Source organism: Pelophylax lessonae, assembly GCF_965119305.1.
Source record: "Pelophylax lessonae genome assembly, chromosome: 12".
In the NCBI taxonomy this organism is placed as follows: domain Eukaryota; kingdom Metazoa; phylum Chordata; class Amphibia; order Anura; family Ranidae; genus Pelophylax; species Pelophylax lessonae.
The window spans coordinates 58,278,257-58,300,026 of NC_138779.1; the positions used below are offsets into that span (position 1 = coordinate 58,278,257).

Below are 21,770 nucleotides of genomic sequence, written 5' to 3' on the forward strand. Positions count from 1 at the left end.
GCAAATGGCTGCAATATAACAAAGAGTGAAAAATTTAAGGGGGTCTGAATACTTTTCGTACCCACTGTATACTAGGGCCAATTAATCTACCAGCATAGCTTTGGAGTGTGAGAGGAAACCAGAGTACTCAGAGGGAAGTCACGCAGGCACTGGGAGAACGTGCAAACTTAATGCTGGTAGTGCCGTAGTTTGGATTTGAACTAACAACCCCAGTACTGCCAAGCAGAAATGCTAACCACTTAGCCACAGTGCTAAAGGGAGAGAACTACAAGCGCAAATCTAAGTGTAGCAGTAAAACACTTAAACACAGGATAAAAAGCATTCTTACTCACAAGAAAAGTGTAAATTGAACGTGGAATGATAGTAATCAATGGTCCTGGGCATCAGGCATCAAGGGGGTCCCTCTGGTTACGGTCACTGCTGTGCTAGGGAATGGAGGTCTCTAGTGCATGCTCAGCAACGCGCTGTCGTTAGTCTACAGCTCGGCATCTAGGAAGTGACGTCACGGCCTTCGGATGGAACCTCAGCCTACGGACCAGGGAAGTTGCCTCCCAGTACACAGGAGACCTCCATTCCCTAGCACAGCAGGGACCAAAACCAGAGGGACCCCCTTAATGCCTAGGACCATTGATTACTATCATCCCACGCTCAATTTACACTATTCTGGTGAGTAAGAATGTTTTTATCCTGTATCAAAAGTTTTACTGCTACACTTAGATTGGCGCTTGTGGTTCTCTCCCTTTTGTTTTGATGACAGTGCCGCTTCTCTCTTCACCGCCAGTAGCTGTCACAGTGTGCAGATTTCCCATTGGAACTTTTCTTGCCTTTTCCTTTCCCCCCTTCTAACTGATTTACCACGCACCTCCTGAGAATTATTGTTCATCTGTCTTGCGCCAATACCCATTCGTCTGTTAGCCACAGTGCTGCCCATGCAGTGGGGCTGTGCCTGCACTGCATGTGTAAACCACTCGTTTTTGTCTAGGGGAAAGGAGATTTACGTACCTAATCAATCGATCCTATCAGCACAAGAGCGTCCTGGCACCCCCACGCTCTGGCGGTCTTGAGGTGTGGACTGCTCCTGACGTCATCATGCCCAGAGCAGACTACATAGACCAGGAATAGTCCACCGCTGGACCTTAGGGGAATGCTTCTTTCCAGTGAAACGATGGATCAGAGTATAGTGCCTTCTCCTCACCCTAGACAAAATAAGCAGCTGACCCGTGCAGTGCAGGCACAGCCCCACTGAACAGAGAACCTTTTCTTTGCCTGCAAATCGACTTGAATGTCTGTTGACTTTGGAAGCGGTTTCAGGGTTTACCTGGCATCAGGAAACCAAGCTTCTAATCTCTCCCTTTTCACAACCGCTGTACAGAACCAACACGATTGTCAGAATAGATGAACCACACTAACTACTTACCACTTTCCAGGTCAGCCCCTGATTCCAGAACGAGGACCCTTCCTCCAAACTAAACAGCGTACCCCCAATGGGAGCCCCGAAGGCAGCCGCAACCCCAGCTGCAGCCCCAGCAGAAACAAAGTCCCTCTTGTCCCTAAGGGAGAAAGCAAGAAGTCATTGAGGAGGAAGCCAATACTTGTTTTATGTTAAAATTGATACTTAAAAAAAAAAAAATCGAATTCTTTGCTGTCTATACCTGTCACTGCGAAAATATGGAAAGTCAAAGCGAATCTTCTGGAATGAAATGCTCTGGAACTGGGAGAGAGATAAAGAGATCAGTATTAGGGATGAATAAAATCTAATCAACCTTATTCTGGAATAGTTGCAAATACACCACTAATCCCAGCCTGCACAGAGTCTTATACATGGAGTAATTCATTTATCAAAAGGTCTAAAAGAACCGGTTCGCCTCATTTACAAGTGCTGCATAAGAACCGACTGTTCCTGAAAGCCACCACCACTATTCTGATAGCTGGCAGTTGTCCATAGAAAGATGTGCCCTGTCTCACATGCACCAATCAGATGGAGCCCTGTTCAATCAAACCTTTCATGTGATGGGCAGAGTAGGAGGGACTCATTCTGACTAATAGTTGAGAGGACTTCGTTGAGAGGACAAGGAAGTCCTGTTGGTACAAAGCATAATTCCACAGTTGCCCTTCTAGCACAGAAGGTAAAAAAAAAAAAAAAAAAATAATGTTAACTATGGGATATAGCAGCTACACAGAGTTCTTTTTTTTTTTTTTTAGACATGTTAATCCATTAAAAGAAGTCTCAGCAGTAATAAAAGCTCCACCCCTGTATGAAGCCCGATTTGTGGGCATTACTAAGGATGAGCTATCGTCCTCTCTTCTCTGCCATTTTACATCAACCTCCCTCCCCATTGTCAATTTAATCTTTCTCTCACCTCCTGCTAAGCTAGCTGCCAGCCAGGAATCTGGGTGGATCCCACGGAATCTGGGTCACAGGAGTGCAGAACTAAGTGCACTCTCGTGACCCAGAAGAGAAGTATGGCCAAAAGAGCATTGGCCATACCTTTCTGTTATAAGAGATCTTGAGTGTGCGCCTGCTGCTAGAGGCGAACATTGTCAACCAGAACTCATTAGAACTTCTCTTGCTCAGCAGCATGGTCAAACGAAAGTGTGGGGAGGGGATGTGTTGTCTACCATGCTAGCTCGGCAAGCAAAGCACTGACCAAAATTCGAGGGAAATTAGGATTATTCTGAAATATATCCTTTAAACTTGGTCAATGACTCTTCTAGATATGCAAGGGTGTAGTGTTAGGGAGATGCATGGTAGATAATGATGGGGAGGAAGGAAATTCCACGTAGACCTACTTGAGGAAGCCCTGCACCAACAACAGCCCCGCTGTGAATCATCGGTCCCTCCTTCCCAATGAAAAGGCCTGTGAATAGAGAATTAGAAAATCACATGACTAATTCATGAATAAGTAATGTACTAGTACCAAAATGTGCACAATTTATATTTGGGTAACCGATTAGATCTCCAATAACAAACTATTTATTTTGTTTTATTTTATGAGGCTGGAAGACAGACAATGACCAAAGCTTAACTTAGAACTAATTTTTTTTAAAATTTTAGTCCCCCTGAAGATTTAGGAAAAAAACATTACTTTACTCCAATGCAGTATCTCTTGTCTGCTAAAAGATTTTCAGTCTACTGGGTTGAACCTGGAAGGCTGAGGACATAATGTGAGTGCAGAGCACCATGGGCTCATCTCACCATGGCGCCCTTCACTTGTAGCATATTGATGCAGAGAGCAGCGCAGACATCAAATCAGTGCCGCTCGCTGTATCAAACAAGTATTCCCATCACTGGGTAAAGAACACAGAGAGGAAGAGGAACAGTCATGTGACTGGTCTGAGGACACCTGGAAAGGGGAATATATATATATATATATATATATATATATATATATATATATATATATATATATATATATATATATATATATATATATATATATATATAAAAAGCAAAACATGTTGAAGTGGAGCATGAGGGGAATCAAAATGGGATGGGGTGGAGGCCAGAAATAGTCTTTAACCACTTAAGCCCCGGAGGATTTGGCTGCTGAAAGACCAGGGGGTATTTTGCGATTCGGCACTGCGTGACTTTAACGGACAATTGCGCAGTCGTGCGACGCTGTACCTAAACGAATTTGACGTCCTTTTTTTCCCACAAACAGAGCTTTCTTTTGGTGGTATTTGATCACCTGTGCGATTTTTACTTTTTGCGCTATAAACAAAAAAAAGAGCGTAAATTTTGCAAAAATAACAATATTTTTCACATTTTTTTATATGAAATTCCCCCAAAAAAAAAAAATCTAAAAATCAAAATTTTTTAACATTTTCGGCCAAATTGTTTTATGCTACATATGTTTGGTAAAAAAAAAAAAAAAAAAAAAAAAAAAAAAAAAAAAAAAAAAAAAAAAAAAAATCGCAAAAAGCGTATTTTGATTGGTTTGCGCAAAAGTTATCGCGTTTACTAACAAAGGGAAAGATTTTTGTCATTTTTGTTGTTTTTTTTTTTTTAACGCGTAATGGCGGCGATCTGCGATTTTTTTTGTGGTACTGCGACATTGCGGCGGACAGATCGGACCCTTGACTGACATTTTTGACACTTTTGGGGTTACCAGTGACATTACTACAGTAATCAGTGCTATACATATGCACTGTTACTGTAAAAATACACTGGCAGTGAAGGGGTTAACTTTATTTGAGAGGGAGGGGCTGTGTGTGTACCTAGGGGCGTGATTCTAGCTGTGATTGGCTGTGACTAGAGCTGTAGGACCAATGATCAACGGTCCTACATAGTAGAACCGTATGATCATGGTTCCTACACAGGGGAGAATGACAGGCAGCTTGTTTACACAAGCTGCCTGACTTTCTCCCTCTCCCCCACCGATCGCAGAGTGAGCGCCGGGCATCGGGTCCGCCGGTCACACACGCGGGGGGGGGGGGGGGGTTCGTGACCACGCGGGTGCGCGCCTCCGGCGGCGCACGCTCGCTCCCCAGAGCCTCACAGGCTAGTGACGTACCGATACGTCACTCTGCCTGTGAGGGGCTGACCGCCGCAGTATATGTACGTGCGGCGGTCGGCAAGTGGTTAAAGTGTATATATTTGAAATCCACTTTTTTCCATTCCACTGGTACACAAAAGAAAAAGATTCAATATGTGATTTCTATTTGTACACAGAGCTCAAACTTATGTTAAAGCCAAACTCCAGAAAATGTTTTTCCTATGCAGTATACCTTTAGGTGGCGCTGTCCTTACCTCCGGAAACACCAAACAAAACCCCCAAAGCCTTGCAGACGAGCGTTCTGAGACGGACAACGCCTGGGACCTTTACGCCGTTCAAGTAACATTTAATCTCAGGAATCCCAGATCCTGCTGCTACAGGCTATGCAAGTAAAAATAATTAAAAAAAAAATTACATCTTCAGAAAATAAAAAAGATAAAACTATTTTTAAAGCATTTTATTTTATTTTTAAAGTGTGAGTGCCTTAGCAATTCTGGAAAGCTGCCCTCAAGACAGAACATTCTAAAACTAGAATAGTCACTCCCAGGTTTGTTACAGGTCTGTGAGAGATTACAGACCTCGATTAGCAGAAATCATGAAAGAATGGTTATCTATGTCATAAGGAGATCACATTGTCTGCATAGTAAGGGGTAGGCAAAGGGATGGCCTATTTCAGGTGACTGCTAGCATTTAAACCTGAATTATACAGGTAGTGCCATTCCTATCTTTAATCTTTGAATAAGTTCAGGAGGGAATTGCATAAACCCAAGAAAACACTGGGAAAGCTTTACATTGTAACATAACAGCAACAATCCTTTTAACGCCAATCATTACCTGGATGAGGACAAAGAGTGTGGCTATGAAGGCAAAGGTCAAGTTGAACCCCAGGAGTTCCAGCAGAGACAAAGCCAGACATCCTCGATCCGTGCAAACTTCAACAGCTGTGATATCAGGTCAAGGAAAGACAATGGTGCCCAAATGGCATGCATAACTCTTACAAAGGCTCATCCTTATACTGCCCTCATGCAAAAGAAATGACTATCAAATATAAAGGCAATCAAATAAAAATGGGGATTTAGTCCCACCATATGGCCATATCGTGCTCAAGCCTTCTTTTTATGGATAGTGTAGGACCCACTGACAATGGGGTACTTTGACAGTGGTGGGCTTGATCACGATATGGCCATATGGTGGGACTAAATCCCCATTTTTATTGAATGCCTTTATGTTTGATAGTCATTTCTTTTGCATGTGTGCGCTATTCTCTGTAAATATGCATGTTGCTTGGTTCATAGCTGCACCAGCTTTAGAAATGCATGTTCAGGGTGTGCCCCCCCAGCTCTTTGTTTGTTTCTTATACTGCCCTGCAGTTGTTTTACTACTCACACAGAGTGGTGACGAAGGCCAAGCAATACAAATGAAGATCACATCTATACTTTTTTCAGTTAGTAAGTCATGACAAAAAGACATTCAGAGTCGATGACACCAAAAATGTTAGATGTTACTGTGGAGCTCCTCCTGGAAAATCAAGACTTGTTTGGTGTGCCATAGGCGACCATGACACTTTCACATCAGTAGATTACAGGGCATTCTGCTGAGTTTATTTTTCTTAGGATGCTCTGGCTGGCAATCATTTAATCGCAGGAGCACTTAAGACACCTTAAAGCTGAATGATAATATACACACAACACACACATCTTCCCTTGTCCTTAGGAAATTCACAGTAAGATTTCCCAGTAATGGTATTTCTTAGAATCTTCCAGGACTGCAACATGATTGGTTCCTCCAATCCAGGAAACGTACAGAGCTGTTAAACCTTTTCTCCCACCCTCAACCCTTTGTGAAGATAAAATGGTTTGCTCCAAGCACTACTGATTTCCCTGCACAAGATGCTGCCACGGTTCTGATTGTATGGACCTTCAATAAAAAAGACAGTACTTATGCTCCTTTTTAAATGAGAGCTATACCAGCTTTGGAAGCCTGTAAGCCCTTATTAAGACCACTAAAGACCAGGAGAGGACTCAACCTTCTAAATTCTCTGGTAGCCTCAAGGTAGCCAAGAATACACGTCCCAACATTTAAAGAAATTAAAGCTATCTTCATTTTCAGTTGAAGGATTTACCATAGAATGAAGATAATTTATTGCGCTTAATGAAATACCATAGTCACCTTAGGTAGATACGTAGGATTTGGCTTTTCTATTTCCTTGCGAGGAAGGATAATTAAATAAGGTTCCTTAACTGGTAAAGCTTGCAAGTCCCCAACAATTTTAGCCATAGAGGAAGAAAAACCTTGAAGGTTAAAATCTTTAAAGAAGCATCGTGAATTGTTCAAAAAAGTGCTTTGATAAATAAATCTCACTGGGGCAATAGCTTTTATGTAAATGGAGTGGTGCATTAATGATGCTAAGAGAAATGTCTTAATCAGTGGATGTCCTGCCATCTTCATGTCTAGGAAAACTGAAAGAGCTGAAACCTGTATCTTAAGGGTATTCAGGGCTAAACCTTGGTTTATTCCATTGTAAAGGAAGTCCAAGATAACTGGTATGGAAGAGAGGGAAGAGAGGGACTATTCTTTCTGCACCACAAACAAAAAAGCGTTCCATATATTTTTGCATAAAACTTTCTAGTGACTACCCCTTGAGGAGGGTTCCACAACAATGTATGAACAGCCTATCCATTTTAGAATCCACTTCTTAAGAAACATGCCATCAATTAAAAGAAATCTCATCTGGAATAGACTACCGGTCTCTGCAGAAGGTGGTCCGGCAAGGGTCAAGACCCTGGACTTGCATTGTTTGAAGATTCTAAACCCATGTTCTCTCCTGGGCCACAAAGGGGCTAGCAAAATACATCTACACCTGGATCAGCTGAGTTTCTGTAAAGGGCAAGGAATAAGAGAGCTTTCCTAACAAAACTTGCCACAAAAATCTGCCTTCCATCAACTTTAATGGATCGATTCACCAATTCAATGTGTGGTGGACTTTTGGAAAGAGGTAAGCTCTTAGTTCCCCAAAAAAAATGCTGTCAATCCCACGGGAATATGACAAAAACCTGAAGGGTTCGAGTGTAACTGAGTCCAAGATTTGAGGAAGTCATTCAACCCAAAAGTCTCATAACATTTTAAGGCAACAACCTCTGCTGATGATTGGGGAAATATAGAGCTTAGAGTTCTTCAGAGTAAACCGTATAAAGATTAGGCTGTGTTTGTAAAATATGGAGCGTGAAAACCAAGTCCGGTAAGTGGAGAATAAGCTAACAGAGCAGCTGTAGGCCACACATGGGGAAAGGATACAGCTCTGCACCACTCTGAACTTAAACTGGGAGAAAAGACGCACAAAGTAATCCACAAACAGCCCGACCTGCACCGGAACACAAAGATTCAGTCAATACGAAATCAGCAAATATGAAGGCAATGCAAATAAAAGTAAAATTAATCAACACTTCACCCTGTCCAAAACAAACAAAAAACTGGATTTTTGTCTTACCGTAAAATCCTTTTGATGTTCATTGACGGACACAGCTTCATATCTTCATTGACCATTGGGTTATGCTGCCCCCTACAGGAGTAGTACACTAGGTGGGAAAAAAAATTGACTACGCCTCTTGGGCATTCCTAGGGGGTATACTCCTACTTCCTGCTCTAGGATCTCAGTTTTGTAATAAGCAGTGTCAGAAGAATACATAACCCAACTCCACAGAGGGGAGACAAAAAACGGAATTTTTGTAAAATCTTACCTGTAAAATTCCTTTCTCTGAGTCCTCCGACAGTCGCCGCCTCTTCATATTCGTCACATATGGGGGTATTAGACTTTGCTCCGAAGGAGTAGCTAGGCAACAGAATATGTTAACAATAAAGCTTTAACATATCCCACCCTCAAGGGGTGGTCCCCTCAGTCAATACCCTCCTACTTCCTGCAACCATATCTCAGTTTTAGCGGAATAGCAGTAGAGTATACATTCAAACCCCAAAAGAGGGGCGGGGGCGGCGACTGTCGGAGGACTCAGAGAAAGGAATTTTACAGGTAAGATTTTACAAAAATTCCGTTTTCTCTTACGTCCTCCGACAGTCGCCGCCTCTTCATATTCGTCACATATGGGGACGTCCCAAAGCAGTGCAAACATGAGGGGTGGGAAACGCATCCGCGCCGAAAGGCAACGCAGTCTCCACATCAAAGAAAGGAACCTTACCAAAGGAAGGAAACCAGCTGGGCAACAGCAAAAATAAGTGCTCAACAGGAGCAACAACCCAGGAAAAGACAAAAAAACCAGGGGATACAAAACTTATCCCAACAGCCAGGAGTCCCCAACAAGGGACCCTAGGGAACAGCCGCACTAAGAACCTTGCGGCCAAAGGAAGCATCCGCCGATGCCTGAACATCTACTTTGTAGAATTTTGTGAAAGTGTGTATGGTCGACCAAGTCGCCGCCTTACACACCTGGGCTACAGAAGCCCCATGACGACAGGCCCAAGACGTACTCAGAGATCTAGTAGAGTGCGCCTTCACAGGCACAGGGGGAACCTTCCCCTGCAAGGCATAGGCCTGTTCAATGGTCTGCCTGATCCATTTGGCAATGGTAGAGGCGGAAGCCGCCATGCCCTTCCGAGGACCCTCTGGAAGAACAAACAAGGAGTCCGTCTTTCGAAAAGACTCAGTCGATTTAAGGTAAACCCTAATCGCCCGAACAACATCCAGAGAATGCAATCTCACCTCCTTTGGATGTTTAGGCTTCGTGCACAACGAAGGCAAAACAATATCCTCGTTAAGATGGAATTCCGAAACTCGTTTCGGCAGAAAAGAAGGATTAGGTCGCAAGACCACCTTATCCAAATGAACAACCAGGTACGGAGACTGGCAGGACAAAGCCGCCAGTTCCGACACTCTGCGAGCCGAAGTGATCGCCACCAAAAAGGCGACCTTTTTGGACAACATAGACAACGAGATCTCCCTGATCTGTTCAAAAGGAGCACGTTGTAACACAGATAGGACTAGATTCAAGTCCCAAGGGGGCAAAGGATCCCTCCTAGGAGGAACCAGATGCCGCACACCCTGAATAAAAGTGCCAACCAAGGAGTTGGAAGCCACGGGACGTTGAAACAGAACGGCCAGCGCAGACACCTGACCCTTTATCGTAGCCAGCGCCAAACGCTGATCGACACCCGTCTGAAGGAAAGACAGCACACGGGAAACCGAGTACGTGCGGGGTGAAAACCCCCTGGACTCACACCAGGCAAAATAGGCCTTCCAAGTACGGTAATAAACCTTTCCCGAGGAAGACTTCCTCGCGTTGATCAAGGTATGAACAACCTCTGGAGAGAGACCCTTCTCCTTCAGGACCTCGGTCTCAACAGCCAGGCCGTCAAAGCCAGCGACTGTAAAGCAGGATGGTAAATCGGTCCTTGAGACAGTAGATCGTCCCGAAGAGGCAGACGCCAGGGGGCGTCGACCGCCAGATTCACGAGGTCTGCGTACCAGGACCGGCGAGGCCAGTCCGGTGCCACAAGAATCACCGTGCTGCGTTCCGAGTGTAACCTGCGAAGGAACCGGGACAGCAACTGAATCGGTGGAAACGCGTACATCAGCCTGTACTGATGCCACGGGGCCACTAACGCGTCCGACGCGTCTGCCCGGGGGTCGCGCGTCCTTGCCACGAACCTCTTCACCTTGTAGTTGAGGCGAGACGCGAACAGGTCCACATCTGGAAGACCCCACTTCGCGCACAACATCTGGAAGACAGCCGGATGGAGAGACCATTCCCCCTGATCCAGGGTCTGGCGACTCAGATAGTCCGCCTGCCAGTTCTCCACTCCCGGAATGTGAACCGCCGTTATCGCCGGGACATGAGTCTCGGCCCAAGACAGAATGTCGGCCACTTCTCGAGCCGCTCGGGCACTCCTGGTGCCCCCTTGGTGGTTGATGTAGGCCACCGCCGTGGCATTGTCCGTCTGCACCCGAACCGGGCAGCCCTGCAGCCGGTCCGTCCAGCGATGAAGACAGAGCCTTATCGCACGCAATTCCAGAATGTTGATCGGGAGGGAAGACTCCCCCTCCGACCAGGTCCCCTGGGCGGACAGAACGCCCAGAACACCACCCCAGCCCGACAGGCTGGCATCCGTGGTGATTATCGTCCACGAGATCGGACGAAACGACTTGCCCCCGGACACCAACGGGGACTGGAGCCACCACAGAAGGTTTTCCCTGGTGCGATGACTCAACGAGATCTGAAGATCCAGAGATTGAGGTCGCCCGTCCCACTTGGACAAGATCTCCGCCTGGAGACCCCGCGTGTGAAACTGCGCGAAAGGAATCGCCTCGAAAGCCGAGACCATCAATCCCAGACATCTCATACACGTCCGCAGAGACGAGTTCGGAACGTCCCTGAGGGACCTGACTTCCTCCTGAAGAGTCCTGAGTTTGTCTTCCGGCAGGAAGACCTTCGCCTGCACCGAGTCCAGTATCATTCCCAGATAGGGAAGACGAACCGACGGACTCAGTGTCGACTTTGGAACATTTATCGTCCAACCGAACTCCTGCAGAGTTTGCATCGTGACAGACAGGTCCTTCTCCAGACCCTGACTGGTCGCAGACCGAATCAGAATGTCGTCCAGATACCCCAGGACAGAAATGCCCTGGGCCCTCAATAATGCCAGAACCGGTGCAAGCACCTTGGTGAAGACCCACGGAGCCGAGGCGAGCCCAAAGGGCAACGCCACGAACTGGTAGTGATCCTCCGCAATGGCAAATCGAAGGTATCTCTGATGACCCTCGAATATGGGGATGTGAAGATACGCATCCTTCAAATCGATGGAGGCCATGAATTCCCCCGGAACCAGGGCAGCCACCACCGAGCGCAGGGATTCCATGCGGAACTTGCGAACCCGCACAGAGCGGTTCAGAGCTTTCAAGTCCAGAATTGGACGAACCTTGCCCTCCTGTCTGGGCACGGTGAACAGATTGGAATAAAACCCCCGAAATCTGTCCCGATGAGGCACCGGAACCACCACTCCCTGAGCCCTCAGGTCCCGCACCGCCAGGTGCAGATCCCGCAGGCGCTCTGGAGACAGTTGTAGATTTGAGGGAAAAAAATCTGCTCTCTGGCCGAGAGAGAAACTCGATCTTGTAACCAGATCGAACGATTTCCAGAACCCATCTGTCCCGCACACGGGCCAACCAGGGCTGAAGAAAACCGAGCAAGCGTCCCCCCACCCCAAAACTGGGTGAGGGCGCCCCTTCAGGCCGAACTGTTATGGGCCGCAGGTCCGGATTGGCCGGACTTCTGTTTCCCAGACCAGGGTTTCTTCTGAGAGCCCTGGCCTTTGAACGGTTTGCCCTTGTAGTGCGGCCGAAAGGCACGAAAGGACCCCTGAGGGGGCCGAAAATTCGCATGCTTCTTCCCAGAAGCCCCCTTAGCCTTGGGGAAATGGGGCAAGAGAGTGCTCTTACCCCCGGTGATCCCCTTAATCAACACATCCAGGGACTCCCCAAAAAGGCGAGACCCATCATAAGGCAGATTGGCTAAGGTTTTACGTGAAGATTGGTCCACCGACCAACATTTCAACCAAACCAGGCGGCGAGACAACACCGCCACGCTATGCACACGTGCAGCCAACGGAATCAGGTCCAGGTCCGCATCACACAGATACATGACACCCTGGTGGATCTGATCCACCATGTCCAGGGTCGCCGCCGAGGCCGAATCGGCCACTAGGACACGCCTAAGCATCTGCGTCCAACTTGCGATCGCCTGGGCCGCCATGAGAGAAGCAAATAGAGCCTTAAGCATAGAACCCGTAACAGAATAAGTATGACGGGCAAGAGACTCCAGTCTCCTATCCGTGGCATCACGGAAAACAGGGGATCCCTCTGCAGGAATCGCAGTGGCTTTGTTCAAAACCGCAATTGCATGATCCACTGGTGGAGGCACACACCACCGTTCATCAGTGGCAGGGGAGAAAGCATAACGCAGCTTGAATTTACTTGGTACCGCAAAAGGTTTGCGCAGATCGCGCCATTGATCCTTTACAGCGCGCTGAAAATCAGCATTGCAGGGAAAAACCTGCGGCGTCCTGCGTTTTCTCTGCGTCCCATAAGCCGCCAAGGCAGCGGGGGGACACACTTCGTCCTGCAAACGTAGCGTCTGCTTAATGGAAGCAATCAACTCATCCATGATTGCAAGCTCTTCAGGCGAGCCAGGGGGAGAATTATCAACCCCCTCAACCTCAGCCTCTACCTCAGACCCCACTAGATCAAGAGAGGAGCGGGACCCCGATAGGGGGGTCCCTGCCAGAACAGCCCCATCACCTTCACCCTCAGAATCGGAGGACAGAGTAACTCTGGGCCGTTTAGTAGATTGAGCAGCCACCAGCATTTGCACCTGGGCAGCAAGGCCAGCCACAATAGTGGCTAAATCCCCCCCTGGGGGGGAAACAGCGGTCCCCTGGCTTTCCACCAATACTGTGGGAAACTTGCCCTCCTGAGAATCCATTGCCCCTGTACGCCAGACAACCAAGGGTTAACTGTCCCCTTTCAGCAAGCGCGGTAAGCGCAGCCCACCGCACACACTCAGGCACAATGAGACCCCCACAGGGAATATACAGACTGAATACAGGCAATGGACAACAGGAATAGAAGGATAAAACCTGAGGAGACCCCGCTGCTGCTGCTGCCTCGACCGGTGTTCCAGGAAAAAGGAAGTGATGCTGCCAGGGCGCTCTATGTAAGCCTATGGAGGCTACAAGAAAATGGCCGCCGTGCATGTAAACCATGCGGCCGGAGCGGGCGCCGGTAAAATGGCGTCGTTTGGCGCCGAAACCGCCGCTCCACAGTGCATAAAAACACACACAAATTCATCCCATTATATGGATACATGTTAGATCGCCGCAGCGATCGCTGTATATGCCCCAACATGCCATTAAAAACATGCCCCACAGCACACAGCTTTCCACACTGCCCAGCCTGACACACACAGTGTCATACAGCTCCCCCCCCCCCCTTGCAGCCCACAGCATGCAGCCGAGAGATAGGGAGACAAGCAGTGTGATTTAAAGGCAGGTTACACAGTCCCAGACTGAGACCCCCCCCAGACAGACAGGTCCCCACATAGACACACTTACCTCATATGGCGTGGGGAACCCGCACAGGCGAACAAGCCGCTGCACATGAGGCAGGGAGAGTCGCAATTCAAGACGCACACAATGGCGGTTAAGAAACCGCACAGCGTCCGGTGAGGTAGCCACCTCACCAAACATCCCTGCACCGAACAGGGATGGGTCGTTCACCGTGCCAGGAGCGTTACCTGGCTGAACGCTCGATGGCAGACTGGGAAGCCACTGACCCACGACCTGCGATCAGGGGGATCAGCCCGAGACCCAGTCCGCATGATCCTCTTCGTCCGAAGAACTAACTAATGCTGACAAAAACAACAGCTAAGTAAAGGTAGAGAAAAAACTCAAATAAAATATTAAAAAGAAGAAAGAGTCTGGGACAAAAAGTCCCAGCACAGAGAGAGCCAGCCACTCCTGACAAGCTAGACATTAAAACTGAGATATGGTTGCAGGAAGTAGGAGGGTATTGACTGAGGGGACCACCCCTTGAGGGTGGGATATGTTAAAGCTTTATTGTTAACATATTCTGTTGCCTAGCTACTCCTTCGGAGCAAAGTCTAATACCCCCATATGTGACGAATATGAAGAGGCGGCGACTGTCGGAGGACGTAAGAGAAATCCAGTTTTCTCTATCATTCACTGACGGACTCCGCTTCATATCTTCATTACTGTTGGGACTTCCCAAAGCAGTGTCATCACGAGGGGCAGAAAAACACAGCAGAAAAACAGAATTCCCAAAAAGGCTAAAACGTAGCAAACCAGATAACCAAAGATCTCAACCATGAACAACTGGAGCTCACCTAGGAGGAAAAAAAAAAAAAAACAACACACACCCTCAAGACGTCGTAGCATCTGCAACAGCGGCCTGCAAAACTTTGCGGCCAAAAGCAGCATCCACAGATGCCAGGACATCCATCTTGTAAAACGTTGTGAATGTGTGCACAGACGACCAGGTGGCCGCCTTGCAAAGCTGGACCACTGATGCCTGATGACGGAAGGCCTAGGAGGCACTAAGCACCCTCGTAGAATGCGCCTTAATAGGGAAAGGAGGAACCTGACGCTTGATGGAATAGGCCTGCACTATCGTCTGCCTGATCCATCTGGAAATGGTCGCAGCAGATGCGGCCTGCCCCTTACGGGAAACCTCTGTAAAGACAAATAAGGAATCTGATTTGCCAATCGACTTAGTCACCGCCAAGTACACCCTGATGGCCCGAACCACATCCAGGGAACGCAAGGCAAGTTCTTTTGGATTAGGACACAATGAAGGTAACACAATGTCTTCATTCATGTGGAAACCTGAGACGACCTTGGGAAGGAACGACCGACAGGGACGGAGAACCACTTCGTCCCTGTAAACCACCAAATAAGGTGACTGACGGGACAACACAGCCAGTTCTGAAACCCTGCGTGCAGTAGGAATAGCCACCAGGAAAGTCACCTTCTGTGATAGAGTAAGCAGAGGAATCTCACAAATTTTTTCAAACAGCGGTTTTTGAAGAACCGACAGCACCAGATTAAGTTCCCACAGAAGTACCGGGGATCCTTACTGGAGGAGCCAAATGGCAAACCCCCTGCTAGAAGGTGTGCACCAAGGAATTAATGGCTAAAGGGTGTTGGAAAAAAATTGCCAAGGCTCAAGGCTTCGGGTCCCTTGTCAGTGGATCCTGAGGGATGAAAAAAAAAAAAAAAAAAAAAAAAAAAACTCATGAGCCGAAAAGGAGGACCCATGTCTGTAACAGGGTCCTTGCCCTTAGTAGCCTGTAGAAGAAAGGTACTTTTCTCCCCTGTGAGACCCTAATGACGTCATCCAGGGTAGCTCCAAACAGACGATCTCCTTGAAAAGGAAGAACAGCCAGGGCTTTTTTTTAGAAGTCTGGTCCACAGACCAGCATTTTATCCAAAGGACATGCCGAAGGATCACTGCCAAAACAGAGAGCCGAGCCACTAGGAGAGCCGCATCCAAAGATTCAGCACAGATAAACTGCAGCCCCTGGACCAGCTGGTCCGCCAGCTCAGCAAAGAGAGAGACCCCAAGGAGATGCTTCCGTCTTTCACGACAATTCTGTTGAATTAGGCAGCGGACACCTTTTGCCGCTCTGGGTGGTTTGCGAGCGCCAAAGGGAACCTGCACCCCTGTCGCAGCCACAGCTGCATCCCCCATCTTTAGAGGCTCACGCACAAAAACAATCTGGGAGTCCACCAGTGCCTTTTCATGCGTGGTTGCAGACGTGGAGGAATGATCCTCACTATCTGAGCATTCTCCATTAGCCACCAGGGGGACCCACAGATAAGTGTAAAAACACTGCCAAGGGACACCCCCATGCGCTGGCAGCACCACCCAGTCGTAAGCTACTTTGGCATGGCTGCCATTAAAAAACTGAACGTCCCCACAGCACCACCCCTTCCAAGGGAGGAGCATGGCCCAGTAAGTAAGTTTTTGTGGAGGCCCAGCCGCAAGTGCACGGATCCCAGCCAATAGGGCCAGCGGAGGAAAAAAGCAGATGCCTAAAGGAAGAGCGGGGGGCTTCAGCTAAACGCACTGGGGCCACCCCCAAACGGAGGTGTCTGACTCGGCCGCATGGCCTAGTAGGCCGCAAGCCGTGGCCTAAATTTTTGAGGACGCCCAGGCGCTTGGGCACGATTGCCAGTGGAGCCGACCACAAAGGGGCAGCGGAGGGGAGGGCTGACCCACAGTGACCACCGAAGTTTAGGAGGGGGGGGGGTGGAGAACCCGGGGGTCCCACTGTCCCAGGAAGGGGCCACCTCCACCCCAAAACCATCCAGGGAAAGGGGGGGGGGGGGACAGCTACTTCCCATGGAAATAGGGTGGACACCGCTCCAGACAGACCACCTCTCCATCAGAATGGGGGGCTGTCGGCCAGGAGGGACGCTGCAACTCAGGCCAAGGCCAGGTCATATGCGCCCTCGTGAGATGTTTAACTCACAGGCCAGCCCCTGTCCAGTGGGGCTATGTCGGGGGCCGACCTAGCGCGGAGCTGAGACCTGTGCGCACTTGCTAGCCAGACTGGGGGGACCCTCTGGATTTTGTAAAAAAAATATCCAGTCCAACGCCCAGTCCAGGCAGTTGATTGCAGATTCTCACAGGAACAAAGATAGGAAAAAATTATATTTAAAAAAGGAAAAATTGCCAGAACCGAGGATCCCAGCAAGGGACTAGGTCCTTACTCCTGACTAGGCAGAAGAAAAAAAAAACTGAGTGGCTATAGCAGAGAGAGGGAGTATACCCCCTGGGACTGCCCATGGGTGTAGCCAGAATTTGTTTCTGCCTAGTGTATTACTGCTGTAGGGGGCAGTATAACCCAATGGTCAAGAATACCATAAGCTTTGTCCGTCAATGAATGAAAGAGAAAAGAAAAGAAAAAAAAAAAAAGCTAAAAAATGCTGAAAAACTCCTACAGCTACAGCTTCCTACTGGTGTTTTGATAACGTCCAGCGTGCATGAGGCCCTAAAAAAACAGGGACTCACCTGTCCCAGGATCCAGCAGTGAGCTCACCCCAGGTGGTCTCACTCTGTCTTCCGTTCCAGACATCACTATGGGCACCCGGCTGTGACAGCTTGCGGCTTCACAGCAGGGTGCCCACTGCCCATGCGTGAGTCGTGCTGCGCATCGCGAGTGGTGGATGTGTCTTCTGGGACCTGTCAGCGTCCCAGAAGACCGCAGGGGGAGGGAGGAAGGAGAACTTCTGTTGCCTGAGCGCCGAACGGAAGTGGGAACCTGTCAAAATTGGGTACCTGCTCCCGATCCTCAATAGTGAAAATGTTTTAAGAGGAGCGGGGAACAAGTACTTAAAGTGGACCTTCCCCTCTTGGGTGGAGTTCCGCTTTAAACTAAGGCTGGAAGAACCCACCACTGGAGTGCCATGAAAATTCTGCGACTGACCCACCTGACTTCACCGTATAACTGAACAGCAAAAACAACTACTTTGACTAAAAGACTATACTTCTCTTAAACGTCCGATGACTTTCCCATTTAGGCTGGCAACTTATTTTTAGATAATCCATTGTAATATCATTTATTTAGGAAATTAAAAAGCAATAATCTGGAAGATAATGTAATAGTCTGTACCAGTCCAGTGCACACGCCAATAGCAAAGACCAGGATCCACCGAACAGCCTCATACCTCTTGGCTCTCTGTAAAAAAAAAAAAAAACACAGTAGTGACCAATCCAAGCACAGCTCTGCACAATGTCACCAGGGATGGTACCTTGTAAGATAAAAAAGACAACTCCACTTTTAACCAATGCATTTTATTACTACAGAAGATATTTTGAGCATATGCTGGCTGCATAGAATTAATCCATGACCTGTTCCATCCCAGGTTGATATCAGCAGGTGTTGAAAGCCAGCAGAGAACACTCAGTTTTTTCTGCTGCAAAAGATATAAATCTATTTTGTATACACCAAATACCTTTGCAAACCCAGATATTACCATATAAACTGAGCAGTGACATTAACACTGTGCTATACAAAGCATGTTCAGTGAGCAGAGCTTTGGAAGGGACTTTGCAGAAAACTACGGGGTGGGAAGGGGGGATAAAAGACCAGTCAAGTCACCCTCCTGCACACAGAGAGCAGCAGTGATCAGTCTTTTACAGGAAGCTCCTGCACAGAGGCAAAGTTTTGCATTGAATTACTGAAAAGATCTGGAAGAAATACACAAAGCACACCAAGAATACACATGACTCTTCTATTTAATATTTGCTCCGTTTCTGCTTGTTCTGGTCTCTTGCTAGTTCAGTCCCACCCCACGTATATGCACCACACTCTCCCTACTTCTTCAATCAGTGCCCTCCTAAACTACTTGGGGTGTGGAGGAGCATGTGACTATCACAAATGATGCACCGCTCTGGACTAAGCCACCAATCACCAGGGCCGAACACAGTCCTATGGAGGAGTGGGGTGACGTTATGAACCTTCTGTAAGCTTTGACTCCCAGGTCCGATGGAACAACAGAGTGGCAAGGGTATGCGGTAGCGGTTCAGGGGGGTTAGGTTAGCAACAGATTTTGTCCAATTATGGTAAGGTGACAGTCTTATGAAGGAAGATCTGCTGAACACATGGAGGAATCCCCATCAGATCCACATCTCCCTGACTATTGCATGACATTTCAATGACCCCTGTTCACATGAGCGTTTTGTCGCCTGAAGCGCAAAAATGTACAGGAGCTTCTTTTTTGGCAGATTATAAGCGTTTTTGTTAGATAGCAATGCCTGTGTTCTAAAATTTAGTCGGACCTGTGAAAATTCCGGACCCTCGTCACTTCCGGGGACGCTCCGTCACCACCAGCTGCTGCGAGCCCCGGTGCGCATGCGCACAATGCATTTTCAAGGTCCGATGAAATGCTAAGACTTACGAACAGCTGACTGAGAGGAGGAGGGGCTGAGGTGGGACGCACACACCGCTGCGGGATAATGTTACAACACCGCCGCTTCATAGAGCAAGGAACATGTTGCAGAGTGGACTTAGAGGAGGCGGGAAGGAAGTGAATACTTATACTAAATAGTAATGATAAAAAAAGTTTAGCATTTATTTTTATATTTTTTATCATTACTATATAGTATGAGTATTCACTTCCTTCCCGCCTCCTCTAAGTCAGCTCTGCAACATGTTCCTTTCTCGATGACGCGGCGGTGTTGTAACATTATCCCGCAGCGGTGTGTGCGTCCCACCTCAGCCTGGGTTATGACGTAGCCTAACCTGGAAGTGACGAGGGTCCGGAATTTTCATGGGTTCCGACTAAATTTTAGAACACCTGCCCAAAAAAAAAAAAAAACACACACGCCTGAAGACAATAAGCTCAGGTGTGAATTGAGCCTTAGGTGTGTGTAGCAAGACTGCAGAATGACTGATAAGCAGAGCTGGAAATCCAGCCTCAGGGATTTACTTTCTCAGAACACCAGATTACTGGTGACCAGAGGATTATATAAAGAAGGATGTCCAGGTGTCATTAAACATCTGGAAGAAACAAAAGCCCAGAGCAGGTTGCCTGTGCCCCTCTATGTGCTGAACACTGAAATGACAGTCCATAGATGTGATAAGTACGCTGGTAAGTATTTACCTTATGGTTGATGCATTCCAGAACCTCCAGATAGGGGTCATTAATGCAGCGGTCATAATCCAAACTCTGTAAAAAGGGAAGAAAAGATCAATATGACAAATGTACAAAGATAAAAGATGCAACAACACAAAGTGAACACGTCATCCAATCATACAGATCCAATAAAAGCTTCTTGACTCACCAGAGCCGGAACATTGAAAATCAATACAAGAAACTCACCTCATAATCTTTCCGGGGAAGGATCTCCTCATCCTCCTCACGGGTCTCACCCAGGATAGTCTGAAAAAAAATAGAGGATGAAGTTCTACTGAGTACAATGCAAGGAACTTCAGTGTACAAATTTATTCTGTATACTTGCGTCAAAGTGGCCGTTTTCAGCCACAGAAACGAACACTGGTTTCTAGTGCTGAGAAAAAGGAGGGCAGCGTATCTGACTGTGTGCATTATACATAACATAAATGTGAACTATAAAGCAAGGATGGGTGGGAGCCCCTCAAAAATGGGCACAGTGGGTGTGCAGACCCAGGAACTCCGCTAAGATATTGCTAAATTCGCATTCCACTCTGTCTATGGTCCCCTCCTCTCTGCTGCCCCTGTGTGCTGGATGTTATCAATGCCTCAGCCCCGGGTCAGGCGTTCCATGGATTGGCTTTGGGCTCCTTTTCCAATACTGGATTGCTTTTGGATCTATGACACTGCCTAAAAGGTAGTGTTTATTCCATCATACCCCCATTATAGTTTATTATTTTATAAAAGTATATTACTACAACCCATATTTTTATTTTTAGACATAACTTATATTCAAGCTCCTGATGAATGGACGGAGGTCCATGAAACGCATCGAGCCTACAAATAACTCCGATGTTTTATTGAATTGTGATATAGTTAAAGACTGAGCACACAGAGATTATGATGTCCTATTGTATTCTTTATACTCCTGAGAGATCCATGTTTGATCCTAGAAATATTGTTTTTAATTTTTGATTCAATATGTATGGTTTAATCTACTGAATGCTATATCTCTGTATGTGTCTATGTAACATTATTCTTATATGCATATGTATCTATTTAATAAACTTTTATGTCTAGTTGACCTCATTTAAAGTCCCACACTCCTGTCTTTGTTTATATATACAGTCCTTACACATGTACATTTTTGTTTGAAAATTTTCATTTTAGGAACATTCCTTTGATTTTCTAGAGGGATCAAATCAACATTCAGTTTGGACCACAGCGATGAGAACATTCCAAGGTGTAGGATGGAAAATATTTCTCGAATAAGCAAAATTTTTGTACAGCGGTATGTGGTTTTCGTTTGGGAATTGCATTTAAAAATCAAATTGTTAAAAAGGGAAATTTTCAAATGACACTCGTCCAATCAAATGAACAATAATACATTTTCTTATAAAAATTCTCATCTATTAGTGTATGGCCAGCATTAGAAAACAGAGGTTAGTTTTCGCCACAGTGACAAAAGAATTTGAAGGAGCAGAATGTAAAATCCTCTAACGGTAAATGTGGTTTTCGTTGGAGAAATTCCATTTATTCCAAAAACAAATTATAAAAAGCAAATGAAATGTTACAGAACTTTTGAACGACATTCGCCAAGTTTCAAATGTGCTGAGAATTTTCATACAAAAAAAAAAAAAAACGACAACTAGTGTATAGCTTAGGGTTGCCTAACTTGAGAATGTGAAATGCTTCTATTCAGGATTGCGTGTTCACATGAAGCATTCAGCAGTCATAGAGCATCTTTGAGCAGAGCATAGGTTCTGCTTTTACCAATGGGAAGATGGCGGGTAAGGTGGTTTGGACATCTAGAAATGTTCTTAAGAAGCTTCTAGGTAGAGATGCACCAAAATTACAGCTGCCGAAACATATTGGCCAAAAATGGTATTATCGGCATTTTGCCGATAAGAGAAAAAAGTGCAGATAATGGCGCCGGAAACGCACGTGGCCACGATTTTGTGCCCATTTTACCATGATTTTACTGTGCTTATGGTTTGTTTTTTATAGGTCATGTGACTTTAAAAAACACAACACAGGTGTGTGAATGATGCGTTCTTGCTGCGTTTTTAATGCATT

At 46.8% G+C, this 21,770-nt stretch overlaps 1 protein-coding gene across 1 annotated transcript in view; it reads right to left on the minus strand.

Moving 5' to 3' along the window:
• The window catches only part of CLCN6 (chloride voltage-gated channel 6), an 81,430-nt gene that overhangs the window by 33,484 nt on the left and 26,176 nt on the right, over positions 1 to 21,770 (minus strand). The window contains exons 2-10 of the mRNA XM_082273550.1: positions 19,905 to 19,964; positions 19,686 to 19,751; positions 17,693 to 17,758; positions 7,791 to 7,857; positions 5,331 to 5,437; positions 4,751 to 4,877; positions 2,791 to 2,858; positions 1,653 to 1,711; positions 1,418 to 1,550 (exon numbers count right to left, since the gene is read on the minus strand). Of these exons, the coding sequence (XP_082129676.1) occupies positions 1,418 to 1,550; positions 1,653 to 1,711; positions 2,791 to 2,858; positions 4,751 to 4,877; positions 5,331 to 5,437; positions 7,791 to 7,857; positions 17,693 to 17,758; positions 19,686 to 19,751; positions 19,905 to 19,964 (753 nt within the window). The remainder of the gene's footprint in view (positions 1 to 1,417; positions 1,551 to 1,652; positions 1,712 to 2,790; positions 2,859 to 4,750; positions 4,878 to 5,330; positions 5,438 to 7,790; positions 7,858 to 17,692; positions 17,759 to 19,685; positions 19,752 to 19,904; positions 19,965 to 21,770) is intronic.